The sequence below is a fragment of the Bolinopsis microptera genome, chromosome 12 (genome assembly GCF_026151205.1).
Source record: "Bolinopsis microptera isolate Bmic1 chromosome 12, MBARI_Bmic_1.0, whole genome shotgun sequence".
NCBI lineage: Eukaryota > Metazoa > Ctenophora > Tentaculata > Lobata > Bolinopsidae > Bolinopsis > Bolinopsis microptera.
In genome coordinates, this window is record NC_087083.1 from 5,012,835 (window position 1) to 5,038,818 (window position 25,984).

Sequence of the window (25,984 nt, forward strand, 5' to 3'; positions counted from 1 at the left end):
GCGTGGTCAATCACGCGTGGGTAAACTTGTGCCACTTAAGATTACCCACTCCCATTGGATTAGGAATTCAAGCTCTAAACATAATCATAAAAATATTAAAATCAGCCTAGAATTCATCTACCAAACAAACTAACCTTGGGTGATAGAAACTCCGGTTTGATTTGATGCTGTGACATAGCCGATACAAGAGTAAATCAGTGCTAGTAGCAAACCACCGTGCATAGTTCAAATTCCTGTAGAATGGGAAAAGCTGGTTTAGGAAGTAAATGTATGTATATTTTCTCAGAGAAAGTTCAATTTGATAAATTAACAGGTCAATAAAGCAATAAATTTGGTTCACAGTAAATTTAATTCACAATAAATTTGGTTACAAAAATTTTGGTTGCCATAATTTTAGTCACAAACTTCGCACATTTTTAGTCTACAACAGTTTTAGTCACATTTTTCGACTTTTCGAGACTATTTTTCCTTGCATTTATTTGATTTTTTTCATTATTTAGCTATTGTTTCCCGATTTTGTACATAAAGTCATACTTTCAAGTTTAACGTCAGAATATTAAATGGTGTATCATAACATATAGCAGCGGTTTTAAAGGATAAATTCTAGAAGGGGTCATTTCACATAATTACTTCAATGAGTTAAACTAGATGCAGATACTGCCTGATGGGAAAAGGATGTAAGAGAATGTGAAAGCATTAAAGCAGTGGATTACACGTGTAGGATTTGCTTAAAATTTAATAGAATTAAAGTAAAGAAGATTAAATATGAGCTTGCTTTTACCTTGATTCAACTATAACATGAACGTGCAAAAAATTCAGAATCAAGTAGAGCAAGGAAACAACGAGTATTATATCTAAGTAAGTAGTAAGTACCGTAGGTGGATTGTGGAGTTTGCAGATTTGCACTGACCGATCCTTCACTACTATATAACATGGGTTATATTTGAATACCTTCTAATGATATCCATTGTCCACAGCCCGTTAAATATAGATAACTCTTTGTAGGTGACACTACATGGTCAGGATTTTGTAATGAGATTTTGAAGTACAAAACAAACTCTTTAAGAGAGGACAATGTTATGAACGTCAATTCTTACAACTGAATTTAAGTACTGCTCACTAAAATAGTAGGAGCTTGTATTTAAGATGAGTTTACTAATGAGGCTATCTCAGTCAATCATCGTAATAACATGATTGTAATATTACACTATAGATATTTAGTATGGTATGAACGGCACGCTATAAAATACCAATCTTGCCATCTAGTGCATATTTTAAGTAAAAATATTTAAAATAACGTATATTTTTGACGAGATATTAAAGGGCCACAAAAATTATATCCGTCATTTAAATGAAGAAAAAGCCGTACCTTTAATTTAAGAATTTAGTACCTTACTCCGTTTTACCGCGCCCTGATTTACAGTGAATCCTATTTACCGCGGCCATTTACTTCCTCAAATTAATGCTGAACATACTTAACATACTTATACTTATTCACATACTTATGTGAACAATCAAAACTCCGATTTACTGCGAATTCAGATTAACAGCGGCCTTTCCCCAATACCACACCTTACAATAACACCATAACACTCTACCATAATACCCTATAAAAACACCTTACAATATCACCCCAACACCCTACAATAACACCCCAACACCCTACAATAACACCCCAACACCCTACAATAACACCTTACAATAACACTCTACAATAACACCATAACACCGTACAATAACACCCCAATATCCTACAATATCACCTTACAATATCACCCTAACACCTTACAATAACACCCTACAATAACACCTTACAATAACACCTCAATGTCCTAGGAGCTACAAACACGTTACGACACGTTACTACAAATGTACGGCGAGAAAGCAGAAGAAGTCCATGAACTTCAGCTCGATCTTACAGACGTACGTGAAGCGTACAAAGCCCAGATCGAGCAACTTCTCGCTAAAGTTATCCGATAGTAGTCCAGATTCCAGAAAGAGCTGGAGGGGGGTCTCAGATTTAGTTTTTATTTGTTTGATTTATTTGATTTTGGTTAGTTTTGTTCTGGTATGTTCTTGATGATTGATATGACAGATAAGGAGGGTGTAGTGTAGTTGGGTACTCACGGGAAGATGAATCACGTGACTATGGTTAACCAATCAGGTGCCAGCATCGACCATCTGAAGTTAGTGTCACTGTCACGTGTCTCAAAAAAAACATGGTTCACCTCTCTACCAGTATCCATATCTATTGGAGCTGGTTGATTTTTAGATTTATTCCGAATATTGTTTGCAGTTTGCTTTCCCTGATGAAATATTGGCATAAACAATCTGTTATGACAGTGGAATGTTGTAAAATAGTTTGATGATATGGATTTAACACTCGATTTGTTTCCCAATACAGACAGGCAGCAAGAACAATTGTTGATAAGCATGTTATTAAATAAGACGTGTTGAATTCGTTAATAAACACTAAAACACCCACTACTGTAACATTGGTTTAATGTTTTAAGATGAGTTAAAACCTTTGTAAGATATATTTGTTGATAGGGAAAATCCATTGTAAGTTATGAGCTATTTCATGCTGGGCAGAGTTTTATTTTTGAATATAATTTGCATGATAGCAATTTTTCTGCTAACTTAATTGTTGATTTGAATTCTTACTTAAAAAGTGACTTCTTCATTATGACTTCGTTTCGGGAGTGATAAGTGATAACACCTGGTAACTTGGTAAGAATGGAATAACAGCCCGTACTTTTTGTGAGAGCAATCCATCAGACGTGTAGGAAGGAACCAAGGTCAGTTCTCGCTTAACTGTTAACCGATCATACCCGTCAAGCATTCCCCACGTAGACATGTTGTTACAGATGTAGCAAATCGTAGAACTTTCCTCGACGCGCCGATACCAAACGCCTCTTCGCTAATGTGTATGCACTGCCATTATTTACGTTGCTGCGCGCGCGCGCCTAACGTAGCATATCATCACCAGTTGCATCTCCATGTCGATGAACCGTGCAACTATTGTTTTGTGTGCCAATTAAAGATTACGTTTATACAATCAACCAGTCGCATGATCGCTCTTTGCCCGAATAGACGAGCCTAAGTATACAGGCGGTTGGGATCATGGAGGCTACCCTATAAATAATTTTGTTAATGTTGAACCGTGGTCCGTGATGGCTACTCCTAATTTCTTATTTCTGATTCAATCAGTGGCTAGCACGAGCGTCGAACTTTACATTTTCACTTCAGAATGATATAAATAAAACGCATGTTTTACCACAGGGTTATTAAAAATAAATAACGTTAAAACACACCGATTATCTCCCAAATAAAAGACTTCAAAATCAGCAGCAGGGGGGCGCTGTCTCTAGGAACTAATTAATTTGTCTAGAAAATGTGGTCCTTCTCGAATTGTTTGCCCTCCCAGTCGTCCATGCCTCCGTCGATGAATTTGGTCCAAAGTGCCTTTTCGTCCGGTTTGTTCATGTCCATTTTAGTACAATTGAAGTTTTCGATATCAATTGTCCAGTTTGTATCTTCCTGTGAATAAATATTTATCAGAATAGTGTTTATATTAGATTCTTGGAGGATTTTATTGATCGATTAATACAAGAATAAAACTGAGAGACAGTTAATAGTAATATCATCATACATCATCATGCAGAATCTGCTAAGAATCTCCAACGCTAATTATTCGGACTGATCAGTAATTACCCTAATTAAGTAATTACTCTAACACATTGCCCAGAATATTTAAGGACAACTTTCTGAAGTGCTCCAGGATTTGTCAACAAATTTAAGTGGTAGCGTCTTTCTGATTCAGATCCGTTAAAAAAACGACCCACTCACATAGAAAAAGTTGTCTCCCCCTCGTCCAAGCCAGATTCCAGCAAGACGCTGATCTCCTTCGTCTCCAAAAATGTACATGAGACCGAACGCATACTTCTTCATAGTTTCCAGTCTCTGGAACATTCCTGTGGTATGGATGGTTAGTAATAACACCCTACACATTAACACCCTGACCCTAACCCTAACACCCTACACATTAACACCCTGACGACCCCGACCCTAACCCTAACACCCTACACATTAAAACCTAACACCTTACACATTAAAACCTAACACCTTACACATTAACATCCAACTTGAATTTAGTTATAAAATTTGTAGTCATTTGATTATGATATGAGATAATATAGAGGAATTGAAACGCAAGGAATGCAAACGATCTCCGAATATTTTCAATTTTCCCGTCAAGCCACTAGACCCACGACTTAGAACAGAATACATGAACCTACATTTTCTCCCCAACCGTAATACTGAACTAAACTATAAAATATAATTTTAATCTGGAAAATCATTTGACATTTTCAAGTTATCAATTAAAAAATTAATCATAATTATAACGTACCTTTGACGAGGTTGTTGGTTTTTGTCGTCTTGACAAGCTCACTCTGGTACTTATACTCGACCTTCCACACTGACCATTCTCCATCGACGAAAGTGTCGTCAAAGTACTTATGGATAACCTCGCTAGGATCGTTCCAGTAATGTCTGAGAAAGTGAGATTAGATAAAGGTAATATCTAACAGCTCTCGTTGGGTGGATTGAACATGGTCCTGACGATGAATAATCAGAGGTGGAATGTTTCATAACAATAATATTAAATAAATAAAGTCACATTTTATACAGCAATTTATCGGTATTATCATTTGAGTTAGCCATATAAGAAAGTATAGCTGACGCTGTGAAGGCTGCAGCAAATCATATCAGGAGCACCCCTGCAGATTTCGTCGATTTCAGGTGCCGTCGGCACCATAAAAATTAAAAGCAAACATAAATTTTTCCCCCTAAAATCGAATGCTTTCTGCGCAAAAAATTGACCTCAACAGAAAAAATTAAACGTGGCTTCAAATCCAAATTTGAACTAGAGATTTTTCACTTCCTCTCGATAAACTTAATTTTCAACCCAAAATAAAGTTTCAAAGGGGTAAATTACTCAGGTCAGGATTGTAGGCAATGATTATGCCAAACCATACATTTTTGTAAATTCATTAAACTTTCAATTTAGCCAAAACACCCTATTTCGCAACATTTTTCCGGGGGGGGGGCTGCGCCCCCCTAGCCCCCGCCAATGTGGTCCGCCCCTTACCTGGACCCCGCTGGGGGCCGCGCCCCCAGACCCCTGCCACAGCTTGCAGCTTCGCTCGCCGACAGCCCCCCTCCCCCCCCCAAAGAAAAATCCTGGCTACGTGCCTGAGCAAAATATAGATTAAGGGCTTTTCAGATGATTTGGCTCCTCAACAGATACCGACGTACATAACGGTCAATATGTAGTTTAGGTTTACCTGGCCCGTAGGTTACGAATGTTATGTGCCCGAGGAGGAAAAAAAAAGCAAACTTAAGAAAATTTCTCGGGAACTTAAAAGTTCACCTCAAAACGAAATCTGCACCTATGATCAGGAGACTGTACACATATTAGATAACTAACAGTCTCGTGATCTTGAGTGTAGAAAGTAGGAATGTCAGTGTAGAAAGTAGGAATGTCAGTGTAGAAAGTAGGAATGTTAGTGTAGAAAGTAGGAATGTCAGTGTAGAAAGTAGGAATGTTAGTGTAGAAAGTAGGAATGTCAGTGTAGAAAGTAGGAATGTCAGTGGTTAGACGTACCTTTTGAAGTCATCCATGTTGAGCTTAGGTGCTGGTAGAGAGGAGAATGGTGCTGATCTCTCTTTCTTTGGGGCTGGTGCAGCTTCCTGTAGCACAGATTTACCGTTAAGTTTAGTTTGGTATGAATTGTTAGCAAGGAATTAAAGTTTGGTATGAATTGTTAGCAAGGAATTAAAGTTTGGTATGAATTGTTAGCAAGGAATTAAAGTTTGGTTTGAATTGTTTAAAATTTAGGTAATCACTAATCAGCCGTATATGAAGAGTATAACAAGCGTTAGAATTTCCGAAGTACGGAAAGAGGGGACGGCTGATAAGAACTTAAATTATTAGCTATTTCAGGTTTAATAATTATAATCAGCCTTAGGAGGAAGGGGTTCGGAAATGCTAACGCTTGTGTAATTTCTTCACAACATGTATGTGTTAAAACAATTATAGAGTGGAATGTTGGGTCGAAAGTGGCCAAAATCTTTTGCTACATAAGGTTGTATTGTGCGAATGTAAATTGATATTTAATTGGTGCAGGGAATGCTTCTATATGGGTTTGTAGAAAAAATATTATCAAGTTAATAATATTAATTAATTAATAATATTAACAAACCTCTTTCTTGGGAGCTTCTTTCTTTGCTGCTTCCTTCTTAGGGGCGGCGTTCTTCTGCTGCTTGGGATTGTTCTGCTGGAACAGCTTAGCTGAAAACATGGTCACGTTTAAAAATGATATTTTACAATCAATTTAAGACCTACAACATAAACGTATGGGGATACATTTCTCAGCAAGGTAAAACCGAGGAGGATTGTCGAGAGGTTTGTAAGTCCACACGGAATCTTAAGTCAACGCAATGGTTATCGGCTTGTCGCTAAAGTGAACAAAAATGAAGACATTTTTCTCACTAGATGTGTTTACAAAAACTATAAAGTTGTATTTGACTTATGAATATAATTCAATTAACAAACCATCGAATTGTGCGGGCTTGACGCAGAGTGTTGTCTGTCCCAGGACTCGGGTAACCTCGTCTTGGTTCATGATAGTTGTAAACCATCGGGTGACATTCACGTAGCTGTTCCGTCTGTTTTCGTCCAAAATCTGAGAAAGATTTTATCAAATTTTAAAATTTTTTTCTCCCTAGTTGCTTCCATGATCCACCATTTTTCAACTCCATAGATCAGAGACATGATAAAGCAGAATGTAACGTAACTTTATGAGGACGTCACAATAATGCATGTCACAGTCGACCAATCAGAAGCCACCACACAAGATGCGTGTAAGATGAAGGAACGCGCGCGCCCCTAAAAGTTGCACTCGTCGAGAAAGTTTGTTGGCTTTGTACGCCATTATTGAAATTCGAGAAGACCTTCCGGCGCGCCTTACTACAAATACAACGACTTTAAAGGAGCTTTTCTCCGTAAAACGTCAGTGGAGATAGGTTGCGAATACTGAATAGCCCCTTTTTGAAAAACATCTTGGAGCAATAATTTAAACGCTGTTTTGACCGGCCATTTTATGTGAAAAAGTTGGCATTACAGGCTACAGCCCGCACGGTTTTTTCACACATTCAACAATTGATCAACGCATTGGTTTCTCACATTTTTGTGTATGTTTTAATGTGGATTGTGGAAAGCGTTTTATAAATTCTAAGAATCATAAGTATAATCTCAGTTGCAACATTCATCTAAAAACACTAAAACCACATCGAGAAATTTCACAATGCCTACATTCCTCACACGAAGAACCGGCTACATTACACAGTTACACATGACATACAGACCGAACATTATATCAAGTTAGCGTACATTATGCTGCCAAATCGGACGATTTTTCGTTAAAAATACCAACAATTCAGAAAACCCCCCACCCCCTCCAGCCTCAGAGTCTTTCGGACCCTTTGTTGTTAGGCTACGGAATGCTCACACGAAATTACACACATACCATTGTGTAGAGGTCCCTCATGTACACCGCAAGAGAAAGATCAGCGAGTGTAACTGATTCACCGACAAGGTAAGTTCTGTTGAGGAGATGCTGGTCCAGGACGGTCATGAAATTTTTGATGTTCTCGTGGCCTTTGTTAACAACCTGAAGTAAAGTAAGGTAAAAGTAAGGTAAAAGTAAGGTAAAAGTAAGGTAAAAGTAAGGTAAAAGTAAAGTAAAGTAAAGTAAAGTAAAGTAAAGTAAAGTAAAGTAAAGTAAAGTAAGGTAAAGTAAGGTAAAGTAAGGTAAAGTTAAGTAAAGTAAGGTAAAGTAAGGTAAAGTAAAGTAAAGTAAAGAAAAGTAAAGTTAAGTAAAGCAAAGTAAAGATAAGTAAAGTAAATTTAAGTAAATTAAAGTAAATTAAAGTAAACCAAAGCAAACTCAAGAAACCTAAAGAAAACTAAACCAAAGACCATACTCACGTTTTTGTTGTTGGGCATGAGGCCCCAGCAAGGGTACAGGACTTGACAGGCAGCTGGGAATAGCTTAGTCTCTGCCATGTTCATGAACTGAGTTATTGTGGCCCGGGTAATCTCGTCGCCTCCCCTCAGGTCACAACCTCCAACTGAAATGGAGTCGATTTAGATTCTAATAATTAGCGATCATTTCGGTTAGAAATAATTTCACTTCAAAATACATTGTATTGACATTTCACATGATTATAGGGCCCAAAACTAGTGTCGGTATTTTCAGGGCTTTACAAATGGAAGTTAACCTGATTTATACATAACTATTTCGAAATCCAAATAAATTGTACATCAATGTTACAATTAATTATACACAAGAAAATTTGTGTCTTTCTTAAAGTTTGTCTTTCCCAAGACCAAAATATCTACAATAAGGTAAGGGAACTATCAATGAAACTCAACACTACCAGACTGCAGCTGGAGTGAGAAAAATATATGTAAAACATCTGTAAAATACATTTCGGGTAAACTATAATATGGTATACCTTACGAGACATATTCAAATGGTAAGAAAGTTGGTGGTTTTTCGAAAAAAAAAAAAAACACCATTATTTTCCCCAAATTATTTTTCACGTATTTTCCTTAATTATGATTTTATCAATTTACCATCAACTTATCAATATAGTAAGTTATGTATACATACAGGGGGGGGGGGGGGGGAGTGGCCAAAAGTCAGTACCCATACGTTGGTCTTAATAGCTCAGTCACTGAGTGACCAATTGAAATAATTCTTTCTGGTATGACTTACTACCACTGGTTCGAGGAATTTGTCAAATCGAAAAAATATTCGTGTTCATTTTTTTCAAATGAAGATTCGTTTTTGCATTTATTTGATAGTTTGGATATATAATAGTCGGATATATAATAGTCGGATCGAGTCAAACTTTATTGAATCGTGTTTGGCCATTTAAATTACGTTTGTCCTGAAAATATGAGAGTTCTAGCTTCTCAGATGCCCGAGATATGAAGCATAACGAGTTTTTTCATTACGTGTGATCAGGTTGAGGCTAGATCCGCATCGTGCAAAGAACCCAATTACGGTGTCGGAATGGGCTAATCATTGATTAGCCCAGAACAAACTAGAACAAACTAGAACATCAACTTTACAACCCGTTGCTGTGTCAAGAAAGGGCACACAATCGATTTATTAAACTATGGGAAAGAGAAAGAAAAAGCAATAAGAAGCTTACTTTCTACAATAAAGTTAAAGAGGCTTTCAAAGCGGAGCCGTACCTCACTCTACCGTCGAGAACTGGAAGCAACTTCGTGGCTAGGATCCGAATGAGTGGACATAAGCTTAACGTAGAAACAGGAAGATATGGGAGACGAACTGGTAGTCGTCATTATAGAATCTGTGAATTCTGCAGCGAGAAGCCCGTGATGGAGCTCCTCCTTCCAGGTGTGGACCCGATCATAGAAGATGAAGAACACTTCCTTAGAACATGTCCCAGGTACCATTCCAATAGGACTAACATGAAGGAGCCCACAAAGTCCTTGCTATTTCATGACATGAAGAGCCTCTTTCTCCCGGAACACATAGTGGAATTCACCTATTAGGGTTGAATTCCTGCTAGGGTTTGCGTGCTTTTCTCGCTCTTTTTGGTAGCTTCTATCTTGATCGATTTGCACTCGCCTCTGGCTTTAGAGTGACACCACGACATTTTGGTAATGGTTTTCTCTCCCATTTGGATTACGGAATTTGGATTTATTTTAGCAACGCCGATCTAACGTTATTATACTGTACTCTATATTTGTAAACCTTGTAAACCTTGTAAACCTTGATTACCCAATCAATTGTGCTAACGTGATAAACGAATTGCTCGATAACTTCGTAATTTTAAATCTATTTCGCACCCTCTTTTAAGATTATATTAAATGAACTATTGCAATATGTTACAACGGAGTCTCTAACATGTTCACAAACACGAGTATAAGCAATTCAATGTTGATTGGGTGTGGCCCCCAAAAATCTTTTCAAATTTTGGTGACGGAATCCTCGAAAAAGTAGGTACAGTATGCCATCTGCAAAGCAACAACTCTCAAATATAAAACACGGCGGTGGTATAAGACCCAACGTATGGGTACTGACTTTTGGCCCCCCCTGTATGATTCATCGAACAATTTATGAATTGCTTTAGAAATGATATTTGACACATGATCCCATTAAAAGATGAAAAAGCTTCTCAAATATTGGGTTTCATTTTTGTAAAAAAGGAGATGAAAAAATCCCCAAATATCATGATTTAATATGGGGTACGAAATTAGGCGGTTTTCGGAAAAAATTCCTATATTTTTGTTCCCAAATCATTAAGGTCACCGGAATAATGTCGAACATAAATAATAAATATGTCTCGTAAGGTAATGGAGATGAGTCCTACGAGCAATACTTTCTTTGTTTTACAAAACTAAACTTATCAAAAGTACGCAAAATTTATTTATACTTCACATGTACTAATTACACCACTACAAATCTATTACAATTATTGAGTTTTATGTAACGTTATAATATGTAAACGTTTTAGGCGGATAAAAGCCAGTCCAAACCCAGGCTCCATATCATGAAGGTCTCGTTTTAATTTGTATTGAAAAGCAATAATATAAAACAGACGTCCCAACCAACACCTATTGCACTTAAGCCACATTCCCCAAATTCCCCACTACCTTAAATCAAATTCCCGACATTCCCCACTACCTTAAACCACATTCCCCAAATTCCCGCTAGGTCTACAAATTTAAACGTGTACGTGTGAAGGTACATGTCATCAACTGGTTATCTGATACGAGGGAAACGAGTGTTATCTTAAATATCCGCGTATTTCACGTCCAATAGCAGCACTTTCTTGATATCAAAGTTCAAGTGAGTCAAACTCAAATGATTTTGAATTCATGTGCTTCGAATCAGTTTTAGACATCCTTTTCTTGAATCTATGATGCGTAAGCTATGGTATAAATTTCAAACGATCAATTGCAATTTGGGATCGTTTCAAAAATATGCATATTCATGTAGAAATATGAATGAAGAAATATGAACATACCGAAAGAGGCGATGGCCATGGTATCGTTCAGACATCCTGCAGATGACTCGAATGCTGGAACCTGGAATAAAAAGAATGGTAAGTATTTCTGGAATTTATCGTATTTCTATCAAGCAAAAGATCGCGAAATTGTTTTGAAGTTAATAAAATGAGTTATTTGATTTGTCCCGACATAATAGTTAACGAATAGCGTTTCTTCATGAGCTGGGCAAGAAGCCAATAAACTTACAATAAAAGATTGAACAATTTTAATATACAATGGACTGCTTGATGATACGATTATATGCAGGATGTTTAAAGGGTAAGAGCTAGTTAGATTTAAAATATTTGAAATTATACTAAAATAGAAAATATTGAAACTTTTGTGCATGATCATGTGTGATGTGAAATTGAAACTAACAGCTGTGTCCCGTGGGCTGTATCATTATAAATGTGGATTCAGGTGGGGAGGTGAGGCATATTTTTTGTCACGTGACAGCAATTTACCAATCAGCATCCACTACCGACCAATCAATTACTGCCACGTGCCAAAAAATTAGGCCTTCCCTCCCACCAGAATCGATATCTATAGTTGTCCCAATGAGAAAGAGAGGAGATCTTGACGGAAAAACTTTATAAGTGACCATTTAGAGTATTTATACAACTAAGACTATTGCTGCTTCAGTCATAGTTGCAGTCTTCAGCTCATAATAGATTTAACATTCCTTTCGTTTCAGATATTTGTGTGTAAAATGAGATTAAGATGACTGATTAGCGTTATTTGGAGCTTTCTTTAGTATATCCTGCTACTGTACGTAATTTAATAAGAATGTAAAGATTACCATGTCATTAAATACAGAGTCAATTTACAAAGACTAAAAACAAACTAAACTAAATGGCTCAGAATTACAAATCATGAACTGTTTGCATTTAATCTACGTAAATTACTAACTCCTTTAATTCCAATGTTTTACAAACGCCAGTCCAAAATCCCAATTTTGAGAGGGATAGAAATTAGAATGCCCCAGATACTCCATTATTAGAGATGGTGTAACCTTCACAGCACAGTCAGACAAACTGTCACGTGTCGCACAAACTGTCACGTGATAATTGCACAGGAATAAAAAACCTTAACCTGGTAACCCTGGTGCCTGCAGAAGAGCAATTCTAACGTTAAATGCAAATCCACATTTTTTGTGAGCAAACCCAAGAGATGAGGCGTTGCCGAGTAGCCAAAGTATGGTGGGAATCACCACACATGTGTAGCAGCGACAAGAGGTCCCATGGTCGCTTGATCTAGATTGGGCTCAACTGTCCGGCAGCCCTTAGTGGGACGGAAAATTAAAAAAAGAAACACCTACCATCAACTTAATTAAATATTTCATTCCGCAGGCCACCGTACGTTACCAGGGGACTTCTTTATTGTGAAAGCAGTTCTGTCTTTATGTCTGTACTCATATTTTCTACAATCCAACAGAATGTGAAGGTCAGGGATTGGAAGGAGAGGAAAATTTCTAAACATTATGTTAAGTAGATAATTCTGAGATCTATCATCTATGCCACAGGAGCTGCACTTATTACTGGGACTTAACTATTACAAGGAAGGAGGGTGCAGTTCATGGTAAATGTTGGGAATCTCACAGGCAGTGGCGTAACTTAGGGCCCCGCAGACCCCGCTGTGCGGGGGGGGGGGGGGGGGGGGGGGTGCCGTACTAGGGGGGCGCAATTTTCCTGAATTTTAGGCCCTTTCACTGAAAAAACGCCTTATTTGTGTATTTTCCTGTCCAATTTACCGTTCGGTGGACGCGAAAAAATATTTGGGTTACCTTTTTTGCTTCAGGGGGGGCGCAATTAGCTGTAGGGGGGGGGGGGGGGGGGGGGGGCGAGAAAAAAAGTACCCGACCTTTTTTTTTTTCTTTTTTTTTTACGGACACAACAAATTTTAGGGGGGGGGGGCACATTTCGTCACTGAGCCGGGGGGCGCCAACAGGCAAAGTTACGCCACTGCTCACAGGATCTGTAATATCTATTGAACACCAATATATTACTGCTGCAAGGTACCCAACATTTGAAGGGAAATTCGATGATATTACAGGCAATCACTGACAAAGCTTGGCAGTTATTTTTCTTTAACAGTTATGGATAACATTCGACAAATATATGTTTAACTATCAACCCATGAGATACAGCTAAAACTATTTTAGAGATCATATTTGGGTTTTTTGGCTTTATCACAAAAACGTTTAAACATCCGTTTAAAAACTACAAGGGAGGAACAAAGTCACGCCCTAGTTGTGATGTTCAACGATCTAATATGTCAAATCCGTTCATGTGGTCAGTGTTTTTCTAGTGCTACTTTCAATTGGTATTTTCAGTTGTATCCCAGATTCGAGCCTTGCTATGAGTTTCGTTACCATGAAAGCGGAGGCAAAACAAGAAACTCTTGTCTGTTTGAATGATAAGAAATGATTATGAGCAATGTTGTGTAGGACAGAGTCAAGTTATTAATTCCAGTTGTCAAATAATCATGAAAGGTGCTTTCAGGGTGCTGATGTTCTTTGTTATTGTGCTATTATATGTTTATAGGTTTTCAAGAAAGTTACAACATCGTCTTTTATTAAAACTAACCTGTCCGAATGGGAATTTAGCTGTGAAGGCTGGAGATTTGTTGGTAACACCAAACTCGAAGTCAGACGCTAGTTTTACGTCAGAGCCGCCGTATTGAGCACTGATCTGGATCAGTTGAGCTCTGGAGCTGTTGGGATAGCAGTAGAGTGTCTGAAAACAGAACGAGGGATGAGTTTCATCACAACAAAAGTTAAGTTACTGAGGAAAACTAAGAAATCAAGCAATTGAGCTACGCATACGTGACTCAATGAGTCTCAACGATACACTTCAAACTCATCAGAAACTAGACTAACAGTTTAACACAAGCATGACACCACAAAATCTGCTAAAATCATCTAAAAAACTTACCCCATCGACACCGTTCTTTGCAGGCATGACGTTAAGGTGTGTAAATTAAAGTAAAGACTGATTCTGTCTAGGCCAGCATGGAAATTTCTTATTTAGCGCTCGATTCAGAGAGGACGTATTAGCTGGTAGCGCGCGCAATTTTCATCGATCTCTTTTGATTGTGCGCTCTTGGTTCTGTAAACAACAAAAACCAAAAATGAATAGATTATTTATTAGTATTCAACTCTGTTCCATGGGTGAATTGTTAAGAGTCCTGTTTAATTATAATAAAATAAGATTATTCTCTGATCGCACCGATACTACGGCGAGTTTTTTTTGTAAAAGTTGATGAGCGAATCATCGATTATTTTTTTTTGGCATCGTGAATTTTACACTCATTAGGATTCACTTTTTAACTAAGATTAAGGGAAATGGGGACGTGCACTTATTTCATGGTATTTTCAACGAGTGTACCAAATGTAATAATTGGAGAAAGATTAAATGAAGAATTGGCGGCAAGGGTGACGCGCATGTCATTTAAAGAAACGTCGCGCGCGTACGTTCCTTCGCGCCAAAATCAACTTTCTACATAGAACTCTTCTTCGCGCCAGCGCTAAAGTCACAGCTAAGCTCATTAGACACCGAACAAGTGGATTATTTCAACTTTCAAGTCACAAAAGTTTGATGACGTTAGCAATTTTATCCTCTTATTTAAAAGCTATTTTGACCATGACATATACAAAGTTTAATTTACATATCACGCCCCAAATCTTTCCTATCACTAAAACCGTTTTAGTTAATTTTATCACTTCACAGTTTCTCAATTGTAACGTTTACGTTTCTTTGGTAACAGAGGTGAACACAGCAAATATCCACTCGTCTCCACGCATATTCATAGAACATCATGTAAGAGGTGAAATCAGTTCGATTACTTAACTCAACTGCGCATGATAACATCGCGTTTTTAACTTTTATCATCATGGTGACTTCACGCGCGCATGCTGTATCAGGTTTAAACAATATTCTTCAAGATGGAGGAGGGACAGTGAATTAAATTACAATCGGACATACGAGATAATAGGTTTTTAATCGGTGTTACATTTAAAGAAAATTCCAAGTTTTACATTTTTATTATTCGTCCTTATTCAATGAATATCGTTAGTTATAGACCCTGTATCACTACAATGAATATTTAACTGCAATATCTGAGCTCAGAGATTTTACTGGTAATCAAATTTTTCAGTTAACGCAAACACAAACACACAGATATTTTGTTTCTTATAGTAATGACTGGGATGAAAATTGAATTTCGGAAGGACAAGGAACAAAATATGCGTTGCCTGGATCGGTATATTGGGTGTATCACCCGTTATATTGGGTGTATCTCCGATTATGGATGCGAACACGTGACGATGATTAACCAATCAGATTCCAGCATTGACCAATGAAAACCGAAAAACACGGTCACGTGTTAAAACAGATTGACAGTGTAATGGCATGATCCGTTAAATGAACCTTCAGAAATGGCACATGATTTTATGTTGAGACAAAATTTTTAATTGGCCCTGCATAAAATCGTGTTTAAAACGAGAGGTATTTTACTCGGACCAGATACGGCTACAAAAGAGATAATTTTATTTTGAGTAGATTTCTATTACAGCGAAGACTTTTCGCTGTGATTTCACTCATGAATGGAAATTAATTTGAATTATTCAAACCATTCATATTTCACCATATTCTTTGAGTCTGGCCTGAAAAAATAGATGGACCGCTTTAATTTATTGATCATTCGTTTTATTCCATAATGTAATTTTACACGTAAGTTTTGAGTGTAAATATTTGTGTGGCTTAACATATTAGTATACGTGTATTTTTAAAATATCGAATATTTTACATTACTGCCCATCAAACGTGGAAAGTGTATAATATATATTTCGGGAGGTTGTGATTGTGAGATTTAGTCAAAGTGTGAAGATGTAAAAATGTGAGTGTGACCAAAAGTGTGACTATACGTGTAAGTGTGACATATTACATGGACTTTGTTCAACCGCGAGGAGAGAGAGAGAGAGAGAGAGAGAGAGAGAGAGAGAGAGAGAGAGAGAGAGAGAGAGAGAGAGAGAGAGAGAGATAGAGAGAGAGAGAGAGAGAGAGAGAGAGAGAGAGAGAGAGAGAGAGAGAGAGAGAGAGAGAGAGAGAGAGAGAGAGAGAGAGAGAGAGAGAGAGAGAGAGAGAGAGAGATAGAGAGATAGAGAGAGTCCAGGGGAGTTCAAGTGTAAAGTTCAGAGTGTGACATTACGTCATTCAGCAACTATAACACGTGACAGCGAGTGTCAGTGTAACTATGACGTCACACTCCACAATTGTGACACGTGTCACGCGACAAAGTGTTGATATGTGCCATATTACAGCACACACACACACACGTTCTGCACTCTGTAGCGGCTCTATTACATCAGACTGTGCGGCTATTATGTAATTTAACAAAAAATTACGTAATGTAACGAAATGTTACGTATCATTAATTAAGCAGCACAGGAACATCGTGCTGAGATAGTTTCAAATTACGATTCAAAGATGTTCCGGACTTCACTGTGATTATTTTTATATTTCTATTTCTGGCCATAATATAATATGTACTTGGTTAACATTGGATTTACTAAGAGAACACACTGAAACATACACTACTCTTATCAACAAAATGCTCTTATCAAATAATGGTAACTACTTGCACTGGGCCAAATCAGCAGACCTGTTAAACTTTATTAGATTTAAATTATGAATTTAATTTAATTAGTTTAATTTAATTAGGGCGACTACTTACTAGTAGTAAGCAGTGACTGGACACAACTTCTCACAGCGATTTAATTTTTTTAAAGAGGCAAAAACTTGTTAGAAACAGAAACATTGGTGTCATATAGTTTTAAACTAATTACAACACCACAAATCTATTACATTTATTGAGTATTATGTAACGCGATGGAAATATTTTAAGCGGGTAATATCATTACATAACATGAAGACTTTGTTGTAACTTTGTATGAAAAGCATTACGTAATATAAATTATTCAAAATACACTTTTCTCCGTTTAAGAGATAAGAACAGCCGTTCTTGGAAAAGGTCATGTAATTTGTAATTTGTAATTTGTAATCACCTTATAAATACAAGTTACACGATATATAATGTTATTAAATGTGGTAATAAATACGGACGATAAAAATAGTATGATATTATTACACATAATATTACACAGTACGTGATATTGTGTTGTTCTCTTATCATTATAGTTTGTGTGCCATCCTCCCACTGGTTACAATGTCACACAGCAATGTTACAATGTTACACAGCAATGTTACAGTGTTACAATGTTACACAGCAATGTTACACAGCAATGTTACAGTGTTACAATGTTACACAGCAATGTTACACAGCGATGTTACAGTGTTGGGAGTGTTACACAGCAATGTTGCAATGTTACAGTGTTACACATCAATGTTACAGTGTTACACAGTAATGTTATAGTGTTACACAGTAATGTTGCAATGTTACACAGCAATGTTACAGTAAAAAAATAATTAGCCACGCCCAGATCTAGCTCGAACCTAAATTTACAGCAAAAACTCCAATTTACAGCGTCTGTTTTCTGTCCACCAAACACCATGGTAAATCAGGGCTTTATTCTACAACAGTGCATCAGAGTCAAAACATTATCGAAAGCACACCAATTTTCAATTTAAGAGTGCTTTCAATTGGGACTCATATCTTGAGCCTTATTGGGCGCCCTACATTGTATGTATATAAAACAAGAGAAAAAATTTGATTAAACAGCTTTTTCCCCAGATATACACGACACGAGTCTTCAAAACACCATGTTTATAATGTAACTAAGTGATTGAGTTAGAGTTACACGAGTTGTGTTAATAACACCAAATTCACATTGTGTCCACCGTTCCGTTAATAAAGAGTCCATATTGCGGGTTACACACAAAATTGCACCACAGGTATTATAACTGGTAATGAATATTTCCTTATCTCTACATCCGATGCAGATGTTGAGTGTAACGCATATATATTATGCTGGAATATCATTAATGTAACGTTTATTACTCAGTTCAATATTACGTATAATATATATATTATATATAGTTATATATAACTATATATAATTTATACACATATCGATTATCGCTTATTTCCAGCTTAACGTTTTAGATTTATCCCTCAAGATGCAGTCAAATAAAGTTTGATAAGACTGCAAATATCATACCAGACCGTTGGTAACAATGATAAAAGTAGTAATGAGACAGCCAAAGAATAGAAACATAAGCAGAAACATCAAACCCCTTTGGTGAGTTATTGACCCCAATATAATGTTTGTTCACATTGGATTTATTTTATTTCGGTTCACTTCCTTTTTGACCATCACGTCATTTTGTTTCACAATCACAGAGTAGACCACGGTGAACTATGTTTCCCACATCCAGAAACATCAACCCCTCTTCAGTCTTCACTTTATACAGAATACTGAATACCACGTACCACTGCTATATCTGTTTACTTAACAATAATTAGAACTGCTCCTATCCAAGGTAAACAAACAGCACTCTAATGATAATAAGGTAAACAAACAGCACTCTAATGATAATAAGGTAAACAAACAGCACTCTAATGATAATAAGGCAAACAGCACTCTAATGATAATAAGGTAAACAAACAGCACTCTAATGATAATAAGGTAAACAAACAGCACTCTAATGATAATAAGGTAAACAAACAGCACTCTAATGATAATAAGGCAAACAGCACTCTAATGATAATAAGGTAAACAAACAGAGCACTTTATTGTAACAATGGGAACAATGCACTATGTTAACAGGACAGTTGCAGGAAGCAGTCAGCTGAAGTTATGCCAGGTATATTTATGTTATTAGTCATGATTTTTCCAGGCAGGTTTGGGTTAGAGTCTACACTCTGCATATTTACTTTAAAGATATTGAAACTCGATGATAGCTGAAGATTTATTGAATTTAAACCAATTTAGGGATTTCATAGTTCATATTTCTTGTTTTTATTGCCAAGCTTCTCATTTGACTAATTCTCAAAAAAGTAGTAAAAACAGTTCCTGGATTAAGCACCTGTGGTTTGAGTTTGTTAAAATGCCACAAAACTTCATACCATCACCACAACCACAGAACCGTCAACAAATGCATACCAAACATTCCCAGAAATGTTACAAATAGCCCATTTCTTCAGCCCTAAAAAGGTTCCATGCTGTGTCTCTGTGTGTCTTAATCCTGTCCTCTGATCCCCCATAAATGGACATTCCACACACAATGCGCCACAGAATGGACATTCCACACACAATGCGCCCGGAATTTTGATAAACGTGTATAACATACCGCTCTGTTCTCAGCATTCTGATACAATATCCTTACCAAAAAGGGTAACATTTTTCGTGAAAACTGGTATGTGATTAGGCTCGCATCACATTCCATAATCTTACACCATTGAGGGGTATTTCGGGAAATCAGTCCGTACTAGATATAATTATATTATGTGTAAGATATCACATTTGTAGAGGACCCAGAACACCTGGATCAACAAGACTTAATGTGTCACACACACACGCACACTTTCCCAAATACCGATCTGAAATTCCTCAGAACTCGATCCCACATTTTTGTGTCAGTGTTTGAATTCCAGAGTTGAATTCTACTGAGGCAGGGGAAGAGAGGTGTAAATTCCAGCTTTCCACATCGTGATGATTATTTTAAGAACATTTCAGTTTTTTCTAAATTAGACTCAGTCATGACAATGCTTTAACGAAGGTAAATTAAATAGATAAATCAAGTATCAAAGTTTCTACGTCATTCTCAAATTATTAGTTGGAAGTATTTTTTTAAACATCGTGATGAGATATATGAATTATGATACCCAAACTGTTGTAAGATTGCTTGATATATTCAGCATCTGTTACAAAGCACATTTGGTAGCACGACTCGTATTATGCAAATATGTGAAATATGTGCGACATATGCGAGAAATATGTGGGATATTTCAAGAGGCATGGAAAATTTCCCACAAAAATGTCTAGTATGACCAGAAATCGGGCATATATATCCACGGGAGATAGTAAATGTAATCTTCTGTCCGCGGGAACGGTTATGAGTTATTCGATTACCGTTTTACAAGGAATATATTGATAATAAGAGCACTAATCGAAGAAAATGTCACGTGATCATATCTACGAGCCTAGTTACGTCACCCGGCCCCGGTTACGTCACATTGATACCAAATTTCCGTATTTTTAGCTGGGTTGTAAGCTGAGAGGGTGTGAGACAATGCTCGTTGGGACGGATATCCATTTATCTCTCCTGACGTTGACTGCAGAGTACAGATGTCGATAATACTCTTGAAATGCTGATTAATATTTGCAGACAATTTGATGTATTTACACAACTCCTCTGAATTGTAATAACAGTTAATGTCGCACATTATCGCACACTATAAACATTATCGCACATTATAAACTTTAACACAACTCCCCCGTACAATGAACCAAACCCCCATGATGAACACACACACAGACACACTCACAATAACTAGTGTATAATAACACTCTCTCCACCAATGAAATGCTTACTTTGTGCTGTTTTACGAAGAGAGGGACACCAGGTGGTAAATGTCGCTGGACTGAGCTAGGCCACACACGTACACCTATCACAATATTTACATAATAAAATTGTTAAGATTATTCGAATTTTGTTTGATCTAGAGTGAATATCCGAAATGTTTTACAGGCTCTAATGATGTAGTTTTACAAAGAATTCAAGCTTCATACTGTGTGTTTCCCTTCATATCCAAATGTAACATACTTACATAACATTATAGTTACTTACACTAAGTTTTTGTGTGGTGGGGTCGTTAGTGTGAGAGGTGTTTTTGCGTGTGATAATGTTTTATATTCAATAAAACGGTCAATGACATACCAGGTTATTGGTAAAGTTATGTTTAGAGAGTTTACTATTTACACGGCCCTGTGATAATTAGAGCACAAGCGCCTCGCAATGGACAAATATTTACAAATATAGCACGAATCACTGAGCCGTTACTATTGCTGTAAATATTGATCATATCATTGGCTCCATTTATTACAGGTACATCAAGTATAAGTAGTACGTGTTTTTCCTCTCCAATCTCGGCAATGTTTGCAGTCAACTCCATTTGATTATGGAACCTCCATTTACCTCTCTCACAGGAGCGTAAAATAACACTGTATATTAGCTAGAGGTACGCTAGAGGTATGGTAAACTGTGCAGTAAAATGCATGATCCACCAGGAAATTCAGACGAATAATCTAGAAAGATCACGCAATAAGATTTACTACACAGCGCCTACATCATTTCCTGAACTAGATATAACACTTAGAATTAGTGTAACTTTACTATAAAGTATGCGTAGCATTAGACTCTGAAATAGTACGTACATTTTACGTGTAAAGTACGTGCACAATGTACTGTCACGTGTCACAACGTAAATCGCAGGGGAATATATAACATATTAAACATACTCATAGCAATGTTGATCAGGACGCCGGCCTAAAAACAAACATTACCAAATACAGTCTCTTTCAACTTCGCAAATTATTATTATTTACACAGCACTCAGACAGTAAAACTATAAATAGAACGCTATTTAAAATACCACAGAGATTAGGAAGATAAATCATTCTGATTTCCTGGTTTTATTTCCTCAATATGTGTATACCAGTGCTACACAGGTATAGTACTCTATTGTTGTGTCACGTTATACATTTAACAGCAAGACTGTTTTAATAATATACTGTTATACACGAATACCGAGCTCTTTTTTCTGTGTTCATATGCCAGTGTAACTCACTGTCTAGTGTGTCTGTGTGCACTGTACAGCATTTGCTGCACATGCTGCACTGTAGACATTTCCAGTGTTATAATAAGGGTACACTAGAAGTCTTGCTGCTGTTTAATAATAATAATATATGCAGATTGTAGATCCTTCTGTTATAAGACACGATTTATAGGATGCCATCTTAGTGGGTACTGGGTAGTTATCAACACTATAATACCTACACTCGGATATTATCAACTTTCATATCAACTCTTCTTTCAGAGAATGCACTTATTACGATCGGATCAACATTGAATAACTGAATCGAGTGCTGAATACATTCACGAAATGCACCATGATTTCTGACGACTGTGAAGGTCCAGGTATATGACACAATCAAATACTTCCCAAACATGGCTCATTCAGAGAGAAGGAAAACTTAGCATTGTGCGGAAAATCCGAAATTTGGTCATGATAATCTAGATCTGGTCTCAATTCCACTTAAAGTACTTGATTCATTAATTCGAGAGGATTGCACAGGGTAACTACAGTGGGCCAGATGTGACGCAATCAAAGCTAACACTTCAACAGGCAGTATGTAACAGCCTTATATAAAATCTGTTCAGACGTCTATTCTGGTCCACACTGTAAAACTCAGCACACAATTGTAGACACACTTTTAGTATTTCACCTAACTCAACACTAAGTCATTACACTGTGCCCCGCTTACCCACGTTTAACTGTAGTACACTGTGCAATGTAAACTGTGCACTGCTTCCCCACTGTAGCGACCACACATAAATAATAGCTGTTATATTACATCGGAGGGGAGTGAGGCCGCCAAATTGTATTGTGTTTCACACATAGCGTGTAACTGTGTAAGTGAGTGTTATATGTGGTTCTCATTAGAGGGGATATCGTGTGTGTCCCGGAGTGTAACATTTAATAATGTGGGTGAAGTTTATAGTTTATAATGTAACGTTTTTAGTTTATAATGTAACGTGTTTAGTTTATAATATAGTTATGTAATACTATTACATAATGTAATAGCAATGTAACGAAAATTATGTAAAATGTGACATAATTTGTAATGTAAAAGTTCACGTATATCTCAGCTAAAAGTAACAATATGTGTGACGTTTATCTCAGTGACTGTAACAAACATTATGTATTACGAACACAAATTACACACCGATTATGATGATCTCGGACCGAATACCGGTTTAGTTCCATCAATTAAACTTTTAACATGTCACTAGTTTACTGAACCAACTGCCAAAATATTGATTTTAGTGGACCAAAACTGGTCCGGGAATAGTAGAAGTTTCACTGTGAATGTGTGATGGTATGTATCACATAGTGGTAAAAGTGGTAAATGTGGTTAAGGATCTAGGAATTATAACAACCAATATCAGCAAATCCTCGCATCCTTCCGGTGTATATAATCAAATTACATTTTACCTTCAATAAGTGTAAAATGATAATAACAGCACACAGTGGCTGTGTATAAGTTATTTGTGTTAAAAATTAATCCCATAAATTATGTGTGTGGCAACAAATATCTCAAATATCTTAAATATCTCACCGCATATTATAATAAATTATCATATTATTATCTTTGACAGTCCAACTTTGAACATAGCATGTATTATTGGAGAGCATGTTTTCAGTGTTTGAGAGCGAAATGGTCAGAATATATATTCAGGAGGGAGCAGTGATGTACAAATGTCACGTGATTATGTATTTTGTGTCACGTGATTATGTATTTTGTGTCACGTGATTATTTGAGTTTTGGATATAAATTTCAAGGTTTTGTCATATCAGACGATATTTTGTTTGTTAAACTTGGTTGGTAATTTTATTTTCAGCTAATTTTCAACTAAGTTATCAACAGCTAATCGATCAATCACTTACAGCTGGTCCAGGAGTAGCAACATATTGTATCATTGCTCCTATGTTGGCTTCAAATTGGTTACAGTTACTATACACTACTCTCACTAACTTTGAGTAGTAGACACACACTCTCTCTCTCTCTCTCTCTAATAGACTAGTCTCTACACAGAAAAGTTTAACATTCTACGCGGGAAGAAGAGCTTGGTAACCTAACCGACTAGAACCAAACCGTCTGCACTTATACAGCATCACATAACTCAAACCTCCACAAACACTAGTGACAGGAACCCATATGTCCATCTCAACCGTGGACAGAAGTTTAAAACCCTCGCATATTGGACCCACGCAGTGCAAATACCAACCCACTCCCTCCCAATGCAGTACGAAATGTCGTGAACATTTCATGCCCATATAAGGTAATAAAACTGGGCCACAAGTCCACGACAAACTCTGATTTGATTATAGAAAGGAGAATGGGGTGATATAGTTAAAGGAGCACTTAGCAAGATTCTGGTATGTGTTGATAAAAACAAGGGGGCCGGGGGGCGAACAAATTTCTCTCTTTTTGTCTTGTTAGACACTGGTTGTGAACAAGAGTTGAAGTATTTGCTGGCACTAATTATAAGGACATACCTCTCTGCACAATACATTGTGTACACTTGCGGTGACGTAGCTACAATCGTGCAATTAAACATTTAACCTAATGCAATATATGATATTGAATTGGATTCCTAACCTACACTCGGACTGTTCGTTAGCTACATCCCGCAGATAACACGTGACATGACCACGTGACCGCAACACGTGACTACATTACCGTCTCCTATTAGTCAGCACTAATTTATACAAATTCCACGCAGGACAGAGCTGGTGCTCGAATTATTACCAAATAAGGTCATGTTTTAAAAGAGGAAAGCTGAGCGCGGGCACGTGGGCAGTCATGTGGGCGGTGTCACGTGACAGATGCGCCCACGTGACTCGGTCCTGACAATTTCATTAGTCTGTTGTGGGGAAGTTCTAGATTTTCTACCTTGCTGCGAACACTACCGGCTCACCCCTTCTTTCTGCTCTCCTGGCGCACTGGTTGGAAGGTGTGTGTCACGTGGCACGGATCCCGGCAGGTGATTGGCCAGTGTCCTGTGAGGGTAATTACGCATTTTGGACTGTGGTTTGAGGGGAGAATTAAAAGTTGTTAACAATTAGAATAGAAGCAGTATGATAAATATATCCTACACACACACACACGCTCACGGTCTCACATCCGCTTAACTTAAAATATCCATACATATCTTAAACATATTCATACATTTCTAACATTCCTAGAGTGTTCCACAGTAGCTTTATTACATAAATGTATTATGAGTTGACACACTCACGTTCAATAAAAGATTATGTGAAGTTCTCACTCAAGGATTAGAAATTTCTACAGATAGAGAATGCCAGTTTAAAATGAAAATTGTGTGATAATGTGAACATGTAATTATGCAGGGAACATGTAATTATGTAGGGAGTAATTAATAATTATGCATCATGTATAATTAATGACGGAATGTATTTGTAGACCCTGTACTGCAGTGCAGTGTACGTGACTCTTGTGCAAAGAGTAGATATTAATTAAAGGATATATCATATAAAATGGTACAGTATAGATCGTGAGTCACGACTCTTCTACTGTACCACTCAAGTGTAATGTGGAGGATATGAACGACTAGTGCACAATTCGTGCACAGTTCGTGCACAATTCGTGCACAGTTAGTGCACAGTTAGTGCACATTTCGTGCAGGTAATTCCAGGAACACAGCCCGCACATCTGGTGTAGTAACTGTTGCTCATTGTGGCTGTGGTCAGTCAGGCTGGGGGTTACACTACGTGTCACTTAAACAAGGAGGAGTAACCAGTGTAAGGTTATTTCGTCATTAAATTTATTTTTTATTCACATCATTTCCTGGTACGTCATCCGGGTCATGCCATACTTCTGATTAAGGAGCATGATTGGTTCAGTGCTGAAGATAGCAGTGTGTGTCCTAAAATGATGTAACTGGAACCTGGAAATATCGCACCTAAATTAAATCACACAGGTTATTGTGTGTAACCATGATAACTGTAATTGCCATGGTAACGTGAGGGGGACTTTGCTGGGGATGTTGAGATTATTGTGAT

The 25,984-nt window shown here is 37.2% G+C and overlaps 3 protein-coding genes across 4 annotated transcripts in view; 2 read left to right on the forward strand and 1 right to left on the reverse strand.

The window, feature by feature from the left end:
* The window catches only part of LOC134824167 (TATA element modulatory factor-like), a 77,829-nt gene extending 75,158 nt beyond the window's left edge, over positions 1-2,671 (forward strand). For both annotated transcript variants that reach the window (XM_063835913.1, XM_063835912.1), the window contains one exon: positions 1,837-2,671. In XM_063835913.1, coding sequence (XP_063691983.1) covers positions 1,837-1,980 — 144 coding nt within the window. In that variant the 3' untranslated portion in view covers positions 1,981-2,671. The remainder of the gene's footprint in view (positions 1-1,836) is intronic.
* Positions 2,672-3,271: 600 nt separating this feature from the next.
* LOC134824181 (elongation factor 1-gamma-like) lies at positions 3,272-14,273 on the reverse strand. The gene is made up of 11 exons (XM_063835934.1): positions 14,089-14,273; positions 13,741-13,890; positions 11,134-11,194; positions 8,054-8,196; positions 7,593-7,736; positions 6,620-6,749; positions 6,267-6,355; positions 5,669-5,754; positions 4,412-4,554; positions 3,850-3,974; positions 3,272-3,540 (listed from the first exon to the last, which is right to left on the reverse strand). The coding sequence occupies exons 1-11, from the start codon at positions 14,113-14,115 to the stop codon at positions 3,388-3,390; spliced, it is 1,251 nt and encodes a 416-aa protein (XP_063692004.1). The 5' UTR covers positions 14,116-14,273; the 3' UTR covers positions 3,272-3,387.
* A 2,734-nt stretch (positions 14,274-17,007) lies between these two features.
* Positions 17,008-25,984, forward strand: part of LOC134824197 (calpain-5-like) — a 61,249-nt gene continuing 52,272 nt past the window's right edge. Inside the window, exon 1 of the mRNA XM_063835970.1 lies at positions 17,008-17,035. The gene's annotated coding sequence lies outside the window, so the exon portion shown is untranslated. The remainder of the gene's footprint in view (positions 17,036-25,984) is intronic.

Bases quoted from the DNA above. Each gene is read 5' to 3' on its own strand.
- LOC134824181 (XM_063835934.1), bottom strand. From the start codon at position 14,115: ATGCCTGCAAAGAACGGTGTCGATGGG. The intron at 3,975-4,411 runs GTACGTTATAAT...TCCATACCACAG, and splicing joins AACCAACAACCTCGTCAAAG to GAATGTTCCAGAGACTGGAA. The intron at 3,541-3,849 runs GTGAGTGGGTCG...ATTTATTCACAG, and splicing joins GGGGAGACAACTTTTTCTAT to GAAGATACAAACTGGACAAT.